At 42.1% G+C, this 20,329-nt stretch overlaps 1 protein-coding gene across 5 annotated transcripts in view; it reads right to left on the bottom strand.

Moving 5' to 3' along the window:
- Positions 1–20,329, bottom strand: part of pou6f2 (POU class 6 homeobox 2) — a 75,114-nt gene that overhangs the window by 48,081 nt on the left and 6,704 nt on the right. For all 5 annotated transcript variants that reach the window (XM_054766141.1, XM_054766146.1, XM_054766144.1 and 2 more), the window contains 2 exons: positions 7,503–7,603; positions 1,233–1,452 (listed from right to left, as the gene is read on the bottom strand). In XM_054766141.1, the coding sequence (XP_054622116.1) occupies positions 1,233–1,452; positions 7,503–7,603 (321 nt within the window). The remainder of the gene's footprint in view (positions 1–1,232; positions 1,453–7,502; positions 7,604–20,329) is intronic.

Raw genomic sequence — 20,329 nt, 5'->3', positions numbered from 1 at the left:
CAAGATTCATGACAGACACCCCCCCCACACATCCATCTATCCCTCAATCTAATGGTATAAAAGAGACGATGTTTTAAACATTAAAATGAAAACCATTTACAAGTATGATCAAAAGGGAACATTTGGACATTAAAGTTTAAAAAGCCCGGATAAGTACAGCGGGTGGATGGACGGATGAGGTGGAAAGGAGATAAAAAAAAAGAAGTCAAGAAGCGCAGGAAAGAGGCATAAAGTGCTTTTGCGCCGCACTGCAAAACGGTGACCTGTAATTAATACGGTTGTTCCTTAAGGCAAGTTGAGGGTAGCGGCTTGTTGGCTGGAAAACCCCTCAAGGATTTTTCTGCTCAGGAGAGTTGTAACCATTTGGATAAACAACAACAACAAAATAAGCAAGAATATGTTGCATGGCATAGACGTATAGAAGATGTTCAACATGACTTTTCTGAGAGTCGTACTTGTTATGTTTACTCATATTGCATAATTAATGATGGACAATGCACAAAAATATTGTAAATTATTGTGAAATATTTTCTTAAAGCTAAGGATTGGGGGGGGGGCTACACATCACTATTATTCTTGTTAGGTATAACGTCAATGCAAGGCTCATAAAGAAAGTCCTAAATTAAAAACAACAGATTAAAACAAAATATCTGTATGTTCCTCAAAGATCCTTTATATGACAGGAGTGCTCTGTTGTTATTAGAGATGTACTATAAAAATGGCAGTCAAAGATTCTCCATATAACAGAAACACTGCTGTTTTTTGGGACTTACTGCAAATACACTTGTCAAAGATCCTCAATATGACGAGAGTTATCTGGTGTTTTTAGGAATCTGGTTTGAAATGAACTTACAGGCTGGACTGCTGTCTTTCTTCGCCCACCAGTTGATATGCGTGGTTGTAGATGACCACAACGTATCCCATTAGGCATCCTCCTGTTGTCTGAGTTGACAGTTCCACCCCGTAAAAAAAGATCAACTATCTTTTAAACTTTAAATCTATGAGCAAAAAAATGCAAAAAAAAAAAAAAAAGCAACAAAAAAATTCTAAAGACTAAAGAAAGAGATACTGCACCATTTTGATGCATGTTGAGATCTGGTGTACTCATTGGTGGCATTTTGGCAAACAAAAACCCAAACTAGGCATCGAACCTCTTCAAGCGCTAATACATGACAAACACGGCTTTTGAAACGCTGATCTTCGCCCTACGATGGCGCTGGTGCGTGTCTTACCTTGCAGGTTCTGTAGGGGCAGTGTCATGATGCCCCCCGCAGCAGCGGCAGCCACCAGGCTCTGGAGGTTGGTGGTGGGCAGGGAGAGGACCAAACCCTGCTGTCCGCCCAGATGTCCGCCCGCATTGAAGGGGATGAGGATGGGCTGGTTCATGCCCGGCGCCGCCCCGGACATCACGCCACCCACGGCGTTGGCCAGCTGCTGGGCCACCAGAAGTGACTGTTGAGGGTGGACACAGACATAGTACGAGTTTATTTAATAGCACGGTGTCTAGTTAGGCCGTGTTTTGAGGATTGTGATGCATACATAACGTGTGACTGCAGCCCTAATCAGTAGGAGTGTAACGGTACATGTGTCAAGGAGAAGCCAGGACTTGAAAACACTCGTCAGCCATTAAAGGCTCCTGTTTGAGAACACGCGGCCATTAAAGCTCATTAAAACTGTTTACACAAAAGCTTAGCAATGTTACATTTTTCATTTGTTCCCTCACTGTACCCCAAATGAACCCTGACCTTAAAACCAAAGTAGGTACCGAACCGTGATGATGTCATACCGTTCCACCCCTGCTCATCTTTTATCAGTCTTTTCATCTTTTTATCAGTCTTTTTAGTCTTTTCATCAAGTTGTTTTCTGAATTGTGCACTTATCCACGTCACCGCCTGACAGTCAAGCTGTTGCTCCTTGCAAAGATCAAATCCAATCTCTGAGACTTTCCTCCTCTCTCTCAGGCTGTGATTTATGCTCCATCCCATTGAACAAATCCCTGCCAGCGGAGAAAAGTGCCTGAAACACGTCGTGCTTAGCGGAGAAAAAAGTTGTGCTACTTTTACTCTTGTGATAGCTGATATGAAACATCACTGGCATCTTGCTCATGCATCCATTCATTCATATTAGTTAAAGTGGAGGCGCCGCAGTCGTAGCCATGGAGGAAAAGATATGTTATCAGAAGGCAGCGCACTGAGAAATACTTGGCACCATTCAAATGTGTTTTCCGAGAAAAATACACTAAATCCTTTTAGACTGGGAGCTTTGAGCGAAAAGAGGGGAGGTTTGCACAATAGCTGCGACTGTGAATACACAGGGGATGTTAGATTCCATTCATTGTGAGAAAGTAAATGCAATTAAACAAAGCTGAAATCATAACAGTAGAACTACAGCAAATACGCAAAGATTTTCTATATGACAGGAGGGCTCTGGTGTTTTCAAGAACCTGTTGAGTATATCACTATGTGGAGTCACATTATGGAACGGAACTCAAAGAAACAGTGCTAGAGTATCGTGTTTACAAGGTATACGGCGGAAGGAGAACACTGATAACCACCATGTCTGATATCATTTGTCCTGCATTTCAGTCACCTGTCATTATTTTAAGTTATTGCTTAGTCTATATCCTGCATTCATTTGCAACTCTTCTGCTTCTTCCGACTCCTTTCATCGTCTTTTTGATATCATTTGTCCTGCATTTCAGTCACCTGTCATTATTTTAAGTTATTGCTTAGTCTATATCCTGCATTCATTTGCAACTCTTCTGCTTCTTCCGACTCCTTTCATCGTCTTTTTGATATAATTTGTCCTGCATTTCAGTCACCTGTCATTATTTTAAGTTATTGCTTAGTCTATATCCTGCATTCATTTGTAACTCTTCTGCTTCTTCCGACTCCTTTCGGACATGTTGAATTGTTCCTTACAGTGTTCATGACACCAAAACACATGTTAACCTTGTTATTTCCGCTGTGAAAAATAACATTGAAAGGCATATTTCCTGTATTAGATGTGTGCTTGGATATTGAAATACGTATCATTTAAAAAAATTGACTTCTTCCAAGTCCTTATTGTTGTGAATATGTCACTTTCTTGGCTTGGCTGCGAATTCATGGCTGCATGTGCTTGAAACTGGTTCCCGGAACGTATTCTGGTCCTGACGTCACAGCCAAGGTGGTGTCGGTTCAGAAAACTCTCTGGGGGGTGGGTCAAAATTATGTCAAAATCACCACTTCATTTCACTCAGATTTCATAGTTTATTTACTTATGAAAGGAGTACAACAAGAATGTTTTATTAAGTGAGTGCTTTGTTCGTTATTGGGTTTTTTTCAAACTTTTTCGTTGTCATGAGCACTTTCTTGTAACTTGCTGAAAGCATGTCTCTTCTGACACTGTCATAAGCCTTTCAAAGTTGTGCGTCGGGGTTCAGCGTGTGCCGTGCAATTCTCCGCCGAAGTGCCAGGGGGGAAGTCAACTCTGTGATTTTGTCGCTAATGAACAACGGCAACTAAAGCAATATGGAGCGTGGTACTGGAACTGGAACTAATCGATGGGTTACAACACTATTATTGCAACTTGATCTGAAATTGGTGGAGAAGGCTTACGAAAGATGACTAATTGCCAGGTGGCAACACGTGTGGCTCGTCACCACGCCAGGAAGACAGAAAAGGAACGTGACACACGCTTGAGGAAACTATACAAGTAGCGTTACCTACAATTTAGTGGTCAAATAGATTTTGTGGCGCCAAGTGAGTTTTAATTTGGTGGAATTTGGTGATGCTAAAGGTTGCCGACCCCCTGTACTAGGTTATCAGTTTGCGTTGTGCTGACAAGGACACACCCTTACGAGGTAAGCATGGCCGTGCTGTGTTGACTCCTCCGTCGTGACCTTAGCTCGCCAGCTTTTAACTCCAATTGTCAGCTATCTGCCTCTGTTTGCAGCTCGCATACAACGCAGAGCGGGCGGGCCGACTGGTGCGAAGAGAGCCGCCGCACTCGCCAACCTCGGTGCTCCTGGGTGACAGGCGTGTCACTGCGATAAGGCCGCGCGGAGAAACCCGCTCCGACACGCAGATGAGGTCACGCGGCTTTAAAGCCACCAAGTGCAAGAGAGAGAGAAGGATCTCTGCAGAAATACTGTCGGAGGAGGACAAATTAATACCTGTTTGTGTGTTAAGAGGATGAAAAGCCACAAAGAGAGCGCCGGGCAGCAGTTATCACACACATGGATCACTTGCTCTCCCACGTGTGCTTTGATAACGCTGCCGCAGCAACAACTGACATTGTCTGACGCTTCAGAGAGCATTCAAAATGACGCTTGCCATTAGCTTTAAAAAATAAGAATAATATTTTGAGGGGGAGCTCAAAGAAGCCTCAAAGGAGCATAACAACAGGCGACCTGTTTGCAAGGCGCCCGTGACATGCTTTAATCTCGCCATTTTCAAGTAAATTAATCTGGAATCAAAGCGTAATCAAAAGACGCTCTTTGAGCATTTCATCTCCAAACAAAATGAGATTGTCGCGCTTTGACAGCAGAGACAGCCTCGCGCAGACGGGAATAACATTACAAGCAACGCTACAATTATAAATCACACGTACGCCTGATTTATTTAGCATCACTGGCACTTTTGGAGAAACAGGCGGCTGTTTGGCACCAAAAGTCTGCTTTTTATTATCTTCTGGAGAAGCTTCGCTAGCGGGAGAACGTCACACGTACGCTCAGCAACGCCAGGCTGCTGGCAAGGCCAAACTATCAGAATTTGAATATACAGTAGATCTCAGCTATTTGCAAGGGTTCTGTTCAAACAAAAAGTAATTGAGACGGCCATTAGAAATGTCTACTTTTGATACTGCAATTAAGCCTCAGCCGTGCTGCTGCTTGAGTTCTGCTTGTGCTTGAAAGTGAGATTTACACAACCACACAACACATGTGGAACGACACAATGTAACTGCACCGCACAGACAACGTGGGTATCGAAATAAACGCTTGCACAATAATATCGAAGCAAAACAATAGGAGCATTTATAAACCACACAGCATGCTGGGTAACTTGCTGTTGGATAAGTGTGCAAGAAGTAGTCGTAGTATTAATATTAATATTAATATTAGTTGTCCCTTGTTTATCACGGTTAAATGGTTCCAGACCTGAACACAATTAGTGAAGTACGATTCAATATTAATAAATAGACTATTTTTGTAGTTAAAAGCAGTGAAAACTTGTTTATGACCCTCTAAAAACAGTTTTTAACATTATTAGAGCCTTGTAGACATGAAATAACACCCCTATAATCACCTTTATACTCTGATTACTTAATATAGTAAACATGATAAGCAATAATAAGACATAACTCCGCGTCAGCATTGGGAAAGTTCCTTCTTGTTGTCGTATCTCGAACGTAATGTGGGTTGATCGCATGGCATTAAAAAAAAAAGGTCGACGTCAGCCTATCATCCATCCTCACTATGATGTTTGTCATTTGATTGATATACAGGACAGCCAGTCTGACATCAATCTGCCGTACGCAGTCGTACACACCGACAATGCGCAATGTGATGTAAACAAAGCTAGCAGTAGCTTTGTTTACATCACATTGCGCACCGCTTGTGCGCAGGCTACGGGATGCCTGAAGTGACACAAGAGACGGCCGCCGCTTCAACAATACTGTAGCAATCTACCAAGATAACTAGTTAGCCTTCAATTTATTTATTCTAACCTTAAGAGTAGGTTTGATGGCTGACATAATGCAGGTAGTCTCATCAATGTAACATTACTGATGCCTAGTAGTGACCACAATACTACATATGACTTATCTTTCAATATTTTTACTAATAATTGGACAAAGTCCACCAAGAAACAGCAATCATTTATTACTGCATGAATTTAGGAAAAAACGAGATGGAGCAATATTTGTACTGCAATGTAGCATGTGGCTATGTAGTGCCTGTGCATGTATATTAGTGCGGAATTGTTTCAATACTCGCATAGTCTGTGTGGTACAGTTACATTGCGTGTTCCGTACGTGTTACTTCTTGTGTTATTTTTGATGTGCAGCCTTTAGTTCCATGCCAAAAAATACCAGGATGTACTCAAAGAGCAACACACCAAAGCGTGCACCAAGAATCTTTTTTTTTTTTTTTTTCTACATTTTGGGTCTGCACAAGAGCTCTGAAACGCAAGCGTGAATGTGGCTTAAGTTGCTATATTTTGGAGCTATTCAGGCTTTGTCTTACTATGTTAACACTTGAAAATCACTTGCAACAAGAATCCCAAACATCATCTCGAGCAGCAGTTGGCCTTCTGCTTTCCCTCAGCTTCCCCCGAGGTGCAGCCGTACAGTAGCACTTGGCAGGCCTGACAGCCTGAGTGATGAGAAGTGGTCTCCAAGGGGGCACACACAAACACACTTCACGCTGCACCCATCCTCTCTGCCCATCAGGGGGAGAGGAGGCTCTTCTGTCTGCCTGGCAGCTCTGGCACTGAGAAATTGCCCATAATCACCCCGATGGCAGACTTTTGTCATCCTAACTGCGAGCGAGGAGGGAACAGAAGGGAAGGTGGATTCATGTTGGGTAAACTACCAGTGGATAATGGTTGTTGGGACAATATCCGGCTCTGGAGCGGGGATCTATCAAACATATTGATCTGGCAACAAGAGAATTGGCTATGGCGTGCGGGACGCCTTTGTTTCCGAAAAGTGTTTGCTTCACAGAGACTCTGCTGACAGCATTAATATATTAGATGGTGGCTGTTGAGAGCTGCCTGCTGAGGCTCTCACTCCCAAGCTTGCCTGCTCCTGTTTACTCCTTGTCTGCTGTGGCAACGAGTATTCAGACAAGTGCTTTTAATTGACATCATTTGTTCTACACATCCACACTAAATAGCGCCCCCTCCTCCTCTGTTTCCTCTTTGCTTCGTCCTTCGATTGAGTCATCCTGAGTGCAGGCAGAATGGCCTTATTAAAGGAATGCTGCTGCTGTGTGTGTGTGTGTGTGTGTGTGTGTGTGTGTGTGTGTGCGCGGTGACATGGAGCAACACTAATGAGACAGACGTTAATTAAACATTGCTGAGCCACCAGGCCAATAAATCCAATCAGATAGGACAACGCCCGATTTAGTGTTGAGCGTGGCCGCGGGCTCTTCGCTTGCTCCCCTGTGTGCTGCCGCATTGTCTTCTCATTAGCGTCACAGCTCCATTACAGCCTAACCAATGATGCGCGGTGACAAAATACTTAATTCCTTCATGCAGCCATCAATTATTCAGCACGGCGCATCAGCTGGTGATGTTCACTTGAAATAATGAATCGTACACCTGTGTGATTGCGTAACACAACCTGTTCTTTGCATTAAAAATAATGATCCATTATTATGACCGAATGGTGTTAAAACAATAAGCCTAACCACTTAAGTAAATGTGTAATTATGCAGCCTTGACAAATCTGCAGTTGTAATATATTTTGAGGTGACAATCATTAGCAGAAATAAAACACACGTGTAGTAGTCGACTCACCTGTGGACCCATGGTGGGGTATCCTGGATGAGTCTGTCCCACCTGACTTTGCTCGGAGGGACTGCTGCTGATGTCAGACTGGACTGAGCTGTCACGGGCCCCTGTGTAAAAAAACAAAATATGTCAAGATGATGTAAGTCTTCTCCTGAACCGCTGCTCATAAAAGAGTGAAATTGTGTCAAAATGTGCATCCCAACTGTGTTACCTGTGCTATTATTTTTCTGAGCAATACTCCACATGGCGGCCCCGTTATTAAAACCCAAGGTTTGGCACCCATAAGTCGCACTAACTTGAAATTTCTCACACAGGTCGTCAAAGCCCCCACTGTAACTTTAGGGTGCTCGTCTGTAGCGCCACAAAATTTGATATGCACCTTTAGGGGACTGAAAGGCACGTGTGATGCCCCACGTTTGACTGGTGACCAGTCCAGGGTGTACCCCCCCCCTCTTGCCCAAGTCAGCTGGCATAAGCTCCAGCATAACCGCGACCCTAGTGAGCGTACGCGGCATAGAAGATGGATGCGTGTGTCAAATATTAAACATATAAACGTACTAACTATAAAACGTTGAGGATATCTGTAGTACACGTGTGCTAGCATGTCTTCCAAAGCATTTTGACCACAACCCATTCTTCCCATGACTGCATGCGAGTACGTGTAGAGTAAATGTAGTACGTCGTGGACAAGGCAAGACGGGGAAGGGTTGAAAGGGTGATGGCAGTGTGGACGGGTCGGGGGTGGAATTTGTATTTAAGTGTTTCATCAATAACCGCTGGGGTGCTGAATAAATTACCCAGCAGCGGAGAGGCTCATTGACGGTGGATGATGCGTACTGGCGGGTCCCCGATGGCCTAGATTAGTGCTGAGAGATGGAGCTCCAGCGCAAACGGAGGGGCCATATTATCCAGCCATTTACATCAGCGGGTATCACTCATCTAAAGCCACCCCCCCTCCCTTTCTACATTCATGGCCTGCAGCTAGGCAGACACAATTAGACCTGTTTGCCACGAGGGCGGAGAGGAGCAGAGTAGACGGGGACACGATAATACGCCTGCTGATGATGGCTGCAGGCGAGAGGAAGGATGCTGACGATATCATGGTAAGTCTTGGCCTCACGTCAAAGTGGCGAGTCAAAGCCCCTTTCAGTCAAACACTTTGACTCAGACAAGTTAACTAAAGCTAACTAAAATTTTTGCAGAAATCTGTTAAGTCAAACATTCGCATTTTGACCTCAGCAAATGGCTAATAGAGTCAGAAATAAAGTCAAAAATTCAAACTAGAGGAATATCTTTACATTAGTCAAAGTCTCTATGACGTCTGCTGTTTTTAAAAGACGTACTGGAGAAACACAAGTCAAAGATCCTCTATGTAACAACAGGAGTGCTTTGCTGTTTATATAACGAGAGCGCTCTGCTGTTTTCGAAGACCTAACGCAGAAACACAAGTCGAAGATTCACTATATGACAGGGGCGCTCTGCTGTTTTTCAGCACCTACTGCAAAAACATCAGTCAAATGTCCTCTAAATGACGTAAGTGCTCTGCTGTTTTTAAAGAACTGCTGCAAAAACACAAGTCAAAGATCCTTCATACAGTATACTGTAATATGAGCGTTCTGCTGTTTTAATGGACCAACTGCAAAAACGCTAGTCAAAGGTCCTTTATATGACAAGAGTGCTTGGCTGTTTTTAAAGGCCTACTGCAGAAACACAAGTCAGAGATCCTCCACGGGACAGTCGCAACCTACTGTCAAATATAAAAGAGAAGAAAAAAATATAGCAAGTAAAAAAGTTTCTGATTTTTTGTACAAAAAGTAGAATATTATGTGTGTTAGATGCTGCTCTTGCCAGCTATAACATGTATTGATTGTTTGGTAGTAAAATGTAGAGACTAAAAAAGGTACAACACTCCAGAAAAACAACCTCCTAAAAGATGCATCACGTTGTTGTTTTTTTACATTTCTGGTATTTTTCTGGTTTTCTGAAAATGGTTTCCAACCTGAAGCTTTGTTGGCCACAGCACTGTTTCCCATACACTCTTCTTCTTATTATTTGTGGCGGCCCACCATAAATGCATTGCAGTCCTGTAGGAAACACTGCACATTTATTGAGTGGCCGCAATGAAACCAACTTCATTGTTCCTAAAATCAACAGTGATCTAAATGTAGACATAGATATAAATGTAGACAATGTCCTGACGTGTGTCTTGTCATTGGCTTTAGTGGAAGAAGTCAAGTCAACCGTGCGCAAATGTGACTGAAAGCCACACGCCCTTGTTAAAGCGCACGATGCTGGCAATGAACTACAAAAAAATACAATCACCTTTCAGTGTAAGATTGATTTTCTTAAATGGACTATCACAGCTTTTAAAAGGAGACTACAGCCCTGATGTGTTGGGGCTGTTTATTCACAGATGAATAGTTTTTTTTTTTTTTTTTTTAACCATACAGGCCGACGCAGTGGTGCACGAGCCTGATAAAATGTACGATTGAATAGCTTTGCCAGCAAGATCTCATTGCCTGTCAAGTGTACTTATGCAAGGCATTTTAAACTCAACCTACGCCAAGTAAAATCACTTCATCTCCCCATAAAATCCAAATAATTGGTGAATGGCGTGACCCAACAGATGAACCTCAAGCATTTGATGTGAAAGCCCAAAGGGAAGCCTGCTTTCTCTTCTGAGCTGGTTTCTACCTCTGGCTCTCGGTGAAGGTCCACATCGTCTCACAAAGCCAGGACGCTTTGAGAAGTGTGTCTCTTTTCACCAATTATTTCACCCATTATGGATCGCAATGCACAGCCCCACCCTGTGCACTCAGCTAAATGACTTTGCGACTCCCAATACAAACACTACAAGCCGCTGTGCAATTTCAAACATAAGGGAGGAACACTTTTTACTAAATTCTAATCATAAAAATATTAATAATAATCTCATCTCTCGCAACAAAACCTAGCCATAGCAACAAAACACAAATCTCCAAATCAAGATATTCCATTTATAATGAAGGTTTCTGATGAATAATACATCACGTGATAAAGATTCCTTCTCTTCTTCTTTCACAATAACTTAAGGCATCACCCCCTCTTTGCAAATATTTGTAGCGTTAACATGTTTATCGCCGGGGAAGAAATCAATAATAAATAAATACACGTGTGCCTTTCCCCCCAAAGAGCTGGCGTAATTTCTTTAAGCCAATTAAACAGCTGAAAGGCAAAATTCCCAGGGAGTCTATCATCAATTATTTTTTGATGACCAAAACCCAAATAAATATTTAATGTTTAATTTTCTTTTTTTTTCTTAAATTGATTTTTAGATGGAGATAAATACTAGAAAATATCTCATTGGAACTAAAATGAAAGGGTTCAGGGAATGTTTGTATGCGAGAATGAAAAAGGACGGCGGGGGAAAGAAAAAAGTAGATTTCATGTAGCACCGCCTTGCATCTATTGAAGCAGTACAAGTGGCCCTAAATGACACTGTCACTCCCAATGCACCCAATCCGCTTCTCATGGCGACACGAACATGAAGACGCTTTCAGACGAAATGTATTTAAATGTAACGCCATAATGAAATGCCTGACCAAAAAAAAAAAAGAGGCACAGGCTTGCTTTACCTGCAGAGACATTGGGCTGCATAAATTCTGAGTCATTGATCACCAAAGTGGCCACTGGAGAGGTACTTTCAACGGCTGTGCGTGCGTGTGACACTGGTCTTACTTAATGCACGGTGCCCCAAGGACTCCGGCACAAAACAATTAGCCTGGATTTCATAAAGCAATCAGCATGCCACCTTGTCTAATGCAGCCGCTTGGTACATTGACAGCTGGAATAAAATGGCTGTTATTGAAAGCTTTGTGTTCAGGTTAGCTTTCGCGTCGGTGCATTTATGAATCAATTTCTGCCCATAAAAGAAGCCATAACACTTAAGCTATTTTAGTGCAAATGCATTATGTAAGTTGTCAAATGTACCAGAGAGGCCTGGTAACGATTCAGGCTATTCACAACCAAGCACCCGAGCCCCATTTTTATAATAGCTCTTTTCAAAGTGCCCGGCTGAGCGCATGTGTTTGCTATTAAAGATCTTGTCAATCATTTCCCCCTGCAGAAGCACAATTCCTGCCACATGATTTTCACACGTGACGACATCTAAACTCCCTGTTAATTACGTGCCTCAATGCGACAATGCACAAAATCACCGCGTGGTGATAATTAGGAAGCTAAATCACAACTGCACCATCCGTGGTCAATGTGCACATTTTGCTGGGTGTAAATGAGCCAACAAAAATATGTAATGCAGTCAGGCTTAAGACACAAACAAAAACAAAAAACTAAAGTGAAAAATAGGACTCATGGCTGAGATGGACATGCCATGTCTGAGATTGAGGGAAAAAAAGGTTCTCCACTCATTCCGTGTAGAAGTGGGCTTTGGGCTTCTTTGTCCTTTTCCCCCACTCCGTTTGAAACACTTTAATTTTAGAATAAGTAAATTGGAGAGACTAACGAGTTAGCTCAGTAGCTTGTTATAGCAGCGGCTGTCTGTTATGTCCCTGCAGTGATACCGTAGCCTGCACGATGTGATTTAAACAAATAATAGGAGTGTAAAAGTGACTATAGAGGTGTTATTTCATTTCTACAGGGCTCTAATAATGTTAAAACTTGTACTTAGAAAGTCATAAACAGTTTTTTTCTATGCTCTAACTATGAACATAATCCGTTTATTAATATTGAATCCTACTTTGTGGAAATTCACAAATTCGCGGTCGGGTCTCGAACCAATTAATCACAATAGACGAGGGACGACTGTAGTGCGATATTAAAAGTTCAATGACGTGTACATTATCTTTAAAATCAGTGCACATCTATAAGTCATGACATATAACTTCATGTTCTGAAGTTTTCAAAAATACAAAAACCTACGTTTGTGTGTGGACAAAACAAATACGCATGGTTCAAATATCCGTACTCATGTGGACATGGTCTCATGACCAATTATTATTATGCAAATTAGATGATGATGTCAACGATCACCCCAACAACCCAAAACCACAAATGGATTGCAGTCCTGTTGGAAACACAGAAAACAATCAATCAAAACGATCAAAATCCCAACAGACTTGCGTTTTCACCACTCAGAGTTAAGGCGACAGCAATGTAAACCCTGCGTCTTTGTCGCATCATCCAAAAAAGTGTCAATATTGTCCATAAACGAGCAACACGGTTTAAAAATGTGATCTTTTTGTGCTTTCCCCCCATTTTGGAAGGGAGTATTTAGTCTCGACCAATTGATGGACGGGTGTGTGTTTATCTCCGCCCTACACAAGCAAACACGGACCATACAGGTCTGACATTTTGGGGCCGTTAACAACGGACACGTTAGACAATGTGTACCATGAAGAAGTGAAGCGTATAATCACAGTGCTTGGTGGAAACAAGGCCACATAAGCGAAAGTCAATGTTGAACCCACGCCCCCGCCCTCCAGTTTGCATGCAAGCCGCTGAGATGGCTAAGTAAAGACAAAAACAACCTCATGGCAACGCGATCTATTAATGTGATCAAATGTGTGCTGTGCCGTTTGATTGTGTGGCACAGTGATGCATAAAGGATAAACATTCCATCAATACTGCAGCCAAATGCCCCAGATTGTTTGCCCATTGATTTTGTCCATACTACTTGAAAAGTTGATGTAGCGTCGGCGGGCGGCGAGACACACATGGGGAGACATAGAATTCTACCTACAGCAGACGCGAATAAGGTCAACATATAACACAAAAAGCCGAGTGGCCGCACGCACACAGCGTGGGCCGAATAACTGTTTACTTACCTCCTTGTAGCATGCCAGTGAGCCAAATTCGTCCGTGATTTAGCTCCCACCAAAGCCCTCAACAATAACACACGGCATAATCTGCTGCCAATAACGCCAGGTGCTCTTAGCAAGATGGCTCCCACCGGACCTCAGAGGGAAGTAATACTGTGTTTAGAGGCCGGAGGAGCTGGAGAAGATGCTCGGAGAAAGTCGATAGTGTTTCTGTGGGGGGAAGCTTCTGAATGGCGGCCTGTAACGCTATTAGCCACATTATAGCCAGCGCTGGTGCAGCCGGCAGAGATGTCATTACCTTAATTAAGAGGCTCGGCAGGGCAAGAGGGAGAAGAGGCCAGGGCGCTTTTTACGAGCCTCCCACATTAAATCCTTACTCATCGTGCGAGAGAGAGAAAAAAAAAAATCCAAGTCCTTAATCATACTGGGAAAAAGTGAAATTAATGGCGTTTAGAAAGGACACGGAAGATTAAGCAGTGGGGGGATTTTGCACTTCAGTGGGACTAAAAACACACAAAAACTTTTTATTCCTCCCCAATAATTACAAGAAAAATGCAACTTCAGGGGGTCAAATTTATCACTAAAAACGTTTATCATATCGTATCAATATGCGGAGTAAAATGATGGAGCAGATTGAGTGAGGAATGTGCTAATATAAGCCAATCGGACAAACACTACAAGCATATGCTGTTTACAAGGACCACAATGTCTGATATCATTTATCCTGAATTTGTCACCAGTAATTGCTGAGAAATGGAGAGGGGGTAGGATTAAATAAGCTCTGCTTCTTCCTTCTCCTTTTCGGACATGCTGGACTGTCTAAGTGTAAATCTAACATTGCTACAGGTGGTATCAGCCTTGATTACGCAGCTGTCCAAGAGCACGCGTCCCGCCCTCGTTCTACACCAGACATAACACACGCATGTGCATCAGTTATGTCTGTTGTCAGCTAATGATAGCGACAAAGTTTAGCTACTAACGTTAGCTATCACTGAATATACAGCCTATCGCGGGGTGCCCATTACATCGATCGCGTTCGAAGGTAGCGTGGGTCGATCTCATGTGTTACCCACGTCATAAACATCACTTTGTAGAGGTCATATGACATTAGTCAGCTGACCATAAACTCACTTCTTGATTCGCTGTTGCTCCTCGGTGGCAAAGATTAAGCGGTGAAGAAGATGGCTTCTCAAGCAAAACACGGAAATGCGACTTTCGTGTTTATTATTGAGATTACGGATAAATGAACTCTCCAAGAAGATGCCTAAATCTATAACAAACGCTAGCCAACTTGTAGCGGCGAGTTGTGTAAAAAAAAAGTCAATTGTTGAATACCTCTGCTTCGCATCCCGAACTCCACTACAGAAGTATGTGTTTTCTACACTTTCGTTTGTAAAACTATGATTTCATGATGAATTGGAAAATGTGCCCATTGCTGAAACCTTATCTTTTGCATAATCATTTTCATTTCTTGTACATCTGTAGTGTTTGATGGCAAATGCTAACTGGACGTAATACAGGAACTGTGCGTTGAATGAACGCTACGTAGCTATTTTGACATACTACTCAGGTTATGTACACTATTGAGGAATTATGTGTAATTATTTTTACTGCCATATTGAATTAAATTGGGAATTTTTGAATGATATCAACTATTTTGACTACCTGTAAACTTTCAAAGTTTACCGGGCACATTATATATATATGTATATATATATATATATATATATATATATATATATATATATGTATATATATATATATATATATATATATATATATACACATATATATACATATATATATATATATATATATATATATATATATATATATATATATACATATATATACATACACACATACACACACTGCTTTTGTGTGGGGTCGTATTACAGACATGTAGTACATGAATACCAGACAACCGTAAGCACAACTTTTTTTTTAAGTCGTTTAAAAGTCGTTTTCGATCGATATGATCCAGGAAGACGTGGCATGTAGGGTTTGTCTACAAATTGGTATCGCCAACTACTGGCCTGGTGTACATATTACAGTGTTGTTTTTTAATGTAAACAGGGATTGTGTGGAAAAATACTCATTCTTTTCCAAGGTGAAAATGTACCCTTAGAGGACAGAGGCAGGACAAGGGCAAGGACAGGCAAAGACGACACAAAGGAGTAATAGGTGTCTGCGTTGCGCTGGTTCTAAATGTAAACAAGAGAAAATAAAACACTTGAGCTTGCGAGAGGAAAGCCGCCCGTTGGTGATGAGCGGTGCCAGCATCTGCATGTAAACGATGCTCATAGCGGGAAAGGACCCCATCCTCTCAACACTTACGCACGCACTCGTTGCCACAAGTCTTCAAGCGAAAGGCTCTCGGCCCTGAGAGCGCTCCAGCCCACCTCTTACCTGTCCTCCCCCCTCCAACTCTGGAGTGGAGATACAAGCAGGAACAGGAACAAGAGGGACCAGAGCCCATCTCAAAGGTCAAGAAGAGGAGCTGGTGTGATGGCGAGAGGATGGAGCGAGGTGGGGAAGCGATGGAGGAGAAGAGATGAGAGGATAGCGGGTGCTTATGGGACACGCGTCTGTTACGGATCATCCTCCTCATTGCCAAAGCAATGTCAAGCTGATTAGCTCAGGGTTGAATGAGGCAAATAACAGTCCAAATGATTCTTTATCCTTTTATGGCCGTCAGCGAGACGAGTGAGAGCTGTAAGCCTTTTAGGAGATGCCTGCCTGGCTATTGCTCCTCCTCCTGAATTACTTAAATGCCATTTGCTGTAAATAGGATTCTGATGCCTGGAGCCCACACAAGCTAAAAGACAGCCACCTCTCACTTGGACATATAGCTCCACTAAACCCTACAACTAAACCCCAAAAGCTTTTATGGCGATACTTCAATCTGTTAAAAATGCCAGATTGCCATCTTTCACCCAAACATAAGAGAACCCCCCTTTTCAGTTAAATCACGTTTCATTCATGTTATTTCTTATTCGTTGATCAGCATCAGGACAAGCGGCGTAGAAGATGGATGATCAGCATCATTATCTTAAAATTAACATCATAATTCCTCCGCTCTTGTTTGCTAAGGCTGTGTTCACACGTACCTGTTGTCTGGTTCGGTTGAAACAAACTCTGGTGCATTTGCTCGGCTAGTGCTGTTGGTGTGGTCAGATGTGAACTCAATCTACCAAACCCTGGCCTGTTGGTGTGCATGCATACACCTCAAGACCAGCGGTCCTCAACTGGTTTGACTGCGGGACCCACCATCACCCTCAATGACAAACGGTGACCCTAATTGTTTTAAAGTCAAACTTTGTGAATAAACTCATACTTGGTTTTGTGGCCGTCTAGGCACGCACCTAGCAAGCGGACATCGGGTCATTATATTTATATATATATATATTTGGGGGTTTTTCCCCCAAGGCAAAGACCTGTGACCTACTGAAAATGGCTCCTCGACCCTTTTGGGTCACACACCCACAAGTTGAGAATCACCTCTCTTGACCCCGCATATAAGACAACTCACAAAACACCATCTTATATATATTTGCGTCAATGTGGTATTTTAAAAAATGAATAATTAAAACTGCAAAATAAGACAAGTGTCACATAAGGCAAATACAAATAAAATATATTTTAAGTGGAAATATTATATATTGTTTAAGTTTTATTAAATCTTTGGATTTTTTTGTGTGGATTTATGCTAAATTGCAATACCAGCCCAAAAAACAAAGCGAAAAATTTGCCCCAAAGCCACTAATAACTTTACATGATCTTTCTCTAGCAAAGGTTTCATTGAAGTTGTGCTGTCGTGATGATGAACTGCATTCGAATGAGAGGTCACACCAAACACATGAGGGGAACGGAATAATGGGAAGACTTTTCCATAAAATAAGAATAGAAGAAGTAGCCCAGTGAGTGGCTAATATTCCATCATTGGGAATGAGCTTTATTGTGTGTCATGGCCATAAAACAGCACATTTTAGGCTTCTTTGTCCATCCAGCAGGACATTTAGAAGTAGCCAGCGGGGTGTGAGGGATAGTCCATCGTCAACTGTGTGTGTGTGGTGGGCTAGACACCCACATGTCATGCCTGACACATCAGCCTGGGCCCCCCCAGGCTATCCAGCCCTAATGCTGCCTATGTCCCACTTTCAAGCCCTTGTCCCTCAAAGGCCGCCCTCCTCCGCCAGCCTCCCTCCCTCCCTCCTTCCTTCCTGCCTGCCTCCTCCGTCCTTCTGTCATAAGGCCAGAATGACGATGGATCGCTGCGGCGCATCACCATAAACACCAGGTGATACACGCTCAACCTCATCTTCACGTGATCAAGTTTAAAAGAGCAACATCGTCTCGTTATTGTTAATATTTGCAGAAATGATTGGCTGCAGCTAAAGAAATATAAAGCTAGCGAGTCCAACCTCTTCTTCCCGGCACATTATTCCGGCGGAGGAGACAAATAGTTGAATGCGTCTAAGGAAAGGGGGGTGTCAGGAAATAGTATTGCTTTGAAGCACATAACTCTATTCTGGAGAAAAGAAGCATCACAGTGTTATTCCACATCCTCAGATATAAAAGGGGAAAAACATAATAACTTCCCGATAGCCTGGATCTCCACCTTCCTATACCAACACCCCCTTCCCCCCACCCTTGCCTCATCCACCATCCGCCCACTTCTCCTGCCTCAATCTTTGGTTTCAAAGGAAGCGAATCAGCCGGTAGGACAGAAGGTTATGCATTAGTACTGGTCATTGCTCAAAGAGCGAGCGTTATAAATAATAAAGGCTTGTGAAGGACACGGGCCTCTGGGATGCATCTCTGGTTCACGCCACACGAGTCAAAGACAAGACATGTCATTTCTCTACTCGCCCCCACCTCTCCCTCCCCAAAAAATGTGACCCTTTGCTGCTTCCATTACTTTGTGAGCGCCACATTAAAGGCTTGCTAGTATTGGATGAGGGAGCGTAGGCTGCGCCTAAAACTTAAAAAAAAAAAAGTACGACCAAAATGAATTAAAATGTAAATTCAATTTATTTCCTGGAATACTTTACTGACGAAGCAAAAAACAATCTACACCCAAGTTTTGCTCAAAGTCATCTCCACATGAAACAACCTTTGCTCAAGAACAACAAGCCCACCTTGTCCTGCTTCCGTGTCCTCCGTGCTTGCGTAGCATTAGCACACGTATTACACCTGCTTTACAGGCACACATTAAGCTTGTTTTCACATTTGCACAGATGCCTGAAATCCACATAATGAGATCCATCCCCCAGGGAGTGACTTGTCCCCCCCCGCCCGTCCCTCTTTTATCCACTCTTATTTACTCTGCGTCGCCCATTCAGCACTTATTACTTAACCTCGCCACACAACATTATGAGGCTCTTTGCATGGCCAAGCAGCCTAGCCTGCCATGCATCCTGACCACTAAGCTGATTACACAAAAATAATAACTACTCCTGCCTCCAAGCTGTGTCTGTGTGTGTGTGTGTGTGTGTGTGTGTGTGTGTGTGTGTGTGTGTATGTGTGTGTGTGTGCATGTTTGTCGACAAGTGTGCTGTAATTTACAAAGGAGAATTCTGCAAGAAGGTCAAGGTTTGTCTGACATTAGTCCTTTTTAGTAGGATTTTATGCAAAAGGTAACATGCTGTAATCAGTGTTTTTTAAAGCTACTTAAAAAGTGTAGACAATGCGAAAATAAATGAAAATAATACGCCGTAACTGCTTTGGAAAATGTTTTCATGTCGGCCATCTTTACGGAGTGTGAAATAAATGTGTGACGTCATGCTGAGTTACTTGAAAAGTCATTTTTATGAATTTCATGAATGAAATGTATTGTTTCTGTGTTATCAGTGCAACGTCGGCCGTTTGTGGGGAACTGACATTTATTTCGCAACATGAAGGGAGTAGTTGTTCATTTTTAATAAATAAAACAATAATAAGAATAACATGAAGTAACTCAAACTCCCAAACTGCTTTGAAATGTAGCCTTTATATGAACTAATGTGATGTTTTCAGTGGGGCATGTCGGCCATGTTTGTGGAATGTGAAGTGGTGGGAAACTGACACAGTATTTAGTGACTTGAGAAGTGCAGTTTATCATCGTTTCATCATCACATCATCATTTTTTATTCATTTAATTTATGGAATTGGGGCTAAATGTATGGTTTTTGTGGCAGTGCGGTGCATCAGTCATCTTTGGGGAGTATATAATTACTCAAGAACAGACTCAAAAAGGGTGTTGTTATTTTTTATTTAAAAAAAAACATGCAGTAACACCAACTCCTGAAGTTTAATTACTTTTTAATGTAGTGTTTCTGTCAAAATGTGTTTTCAGTGTGGTTTTCAAAAGTGCAGTTTATCATTTTTATTCATTTAATTTATGAAATTGGGGCTAACTGTATCGTTTTTGTGGCATTTTCAGTGTGGCGTGTCAGCCATGTTTACGAAGTACGTAATTAGCCAAAAACTGATTATTTTTTATTTTTAAAAAAAGTAACCAACTCTTGAACCTTAATTACTTTTTTATGTTGCGTTTTCAGTGTTGTGTGTCAGCCATGTTTGTGGAGCATGTCATTCGTGTGGAATTGATATCTTTTTTTAGTAACCTTAGAGTTGTAGATTTTCATTATTTTCGTGAAAGTAACATGAGGTAAATATGTAACTATAACTGCCTTTAAATGTAGCGTTTTTGTTGCAAAACGTGTTGTTTTCACTGTGGCATGTCGGCCATGTTTGTGGAATGTGACATTCGGGGGAAACTGACATATTTTTACTTACTCAAAAAGTATGACTATATTTAAAAGAGGCCAAAACTACAACGCCTGAACCCTAACTGGTATAAAATGTATTTTTGTGGTAAATGCGGTTTGGCCTCCATGTTTGCGGAGCACCGTTTGATTGTACTACAATACCATGGCAATAAAGCTCATGTCCTCATGAGTATGTCACAGCATGACCTGCTTGTGCACTCATTAACGGATCATAGTTAGGAAATTGGAAAGCCGTAAAGTTTAA

The sequence above is a fragment of the Dunckerocampus dactyliophorus genome, chromosome 21 (assembly GCF_027744805.1).
Source record: "Dunckerocampus dactyliophorus isolate RoL2022-P2 chromosome 21, RoL_Ddac_1.1, whole genome shotgun sequence".
NCBI classification, from domain to species: Eukaryota; Metazoa; Chordata; class Actinopteri; order Syngnathiformes; family Syngnathidae; genus Dunckerocampus; species Dunckerocampus dactyliophorus.
This window is presented reverse-complemented; position numbering and strand designations above follow the sequence as displayed.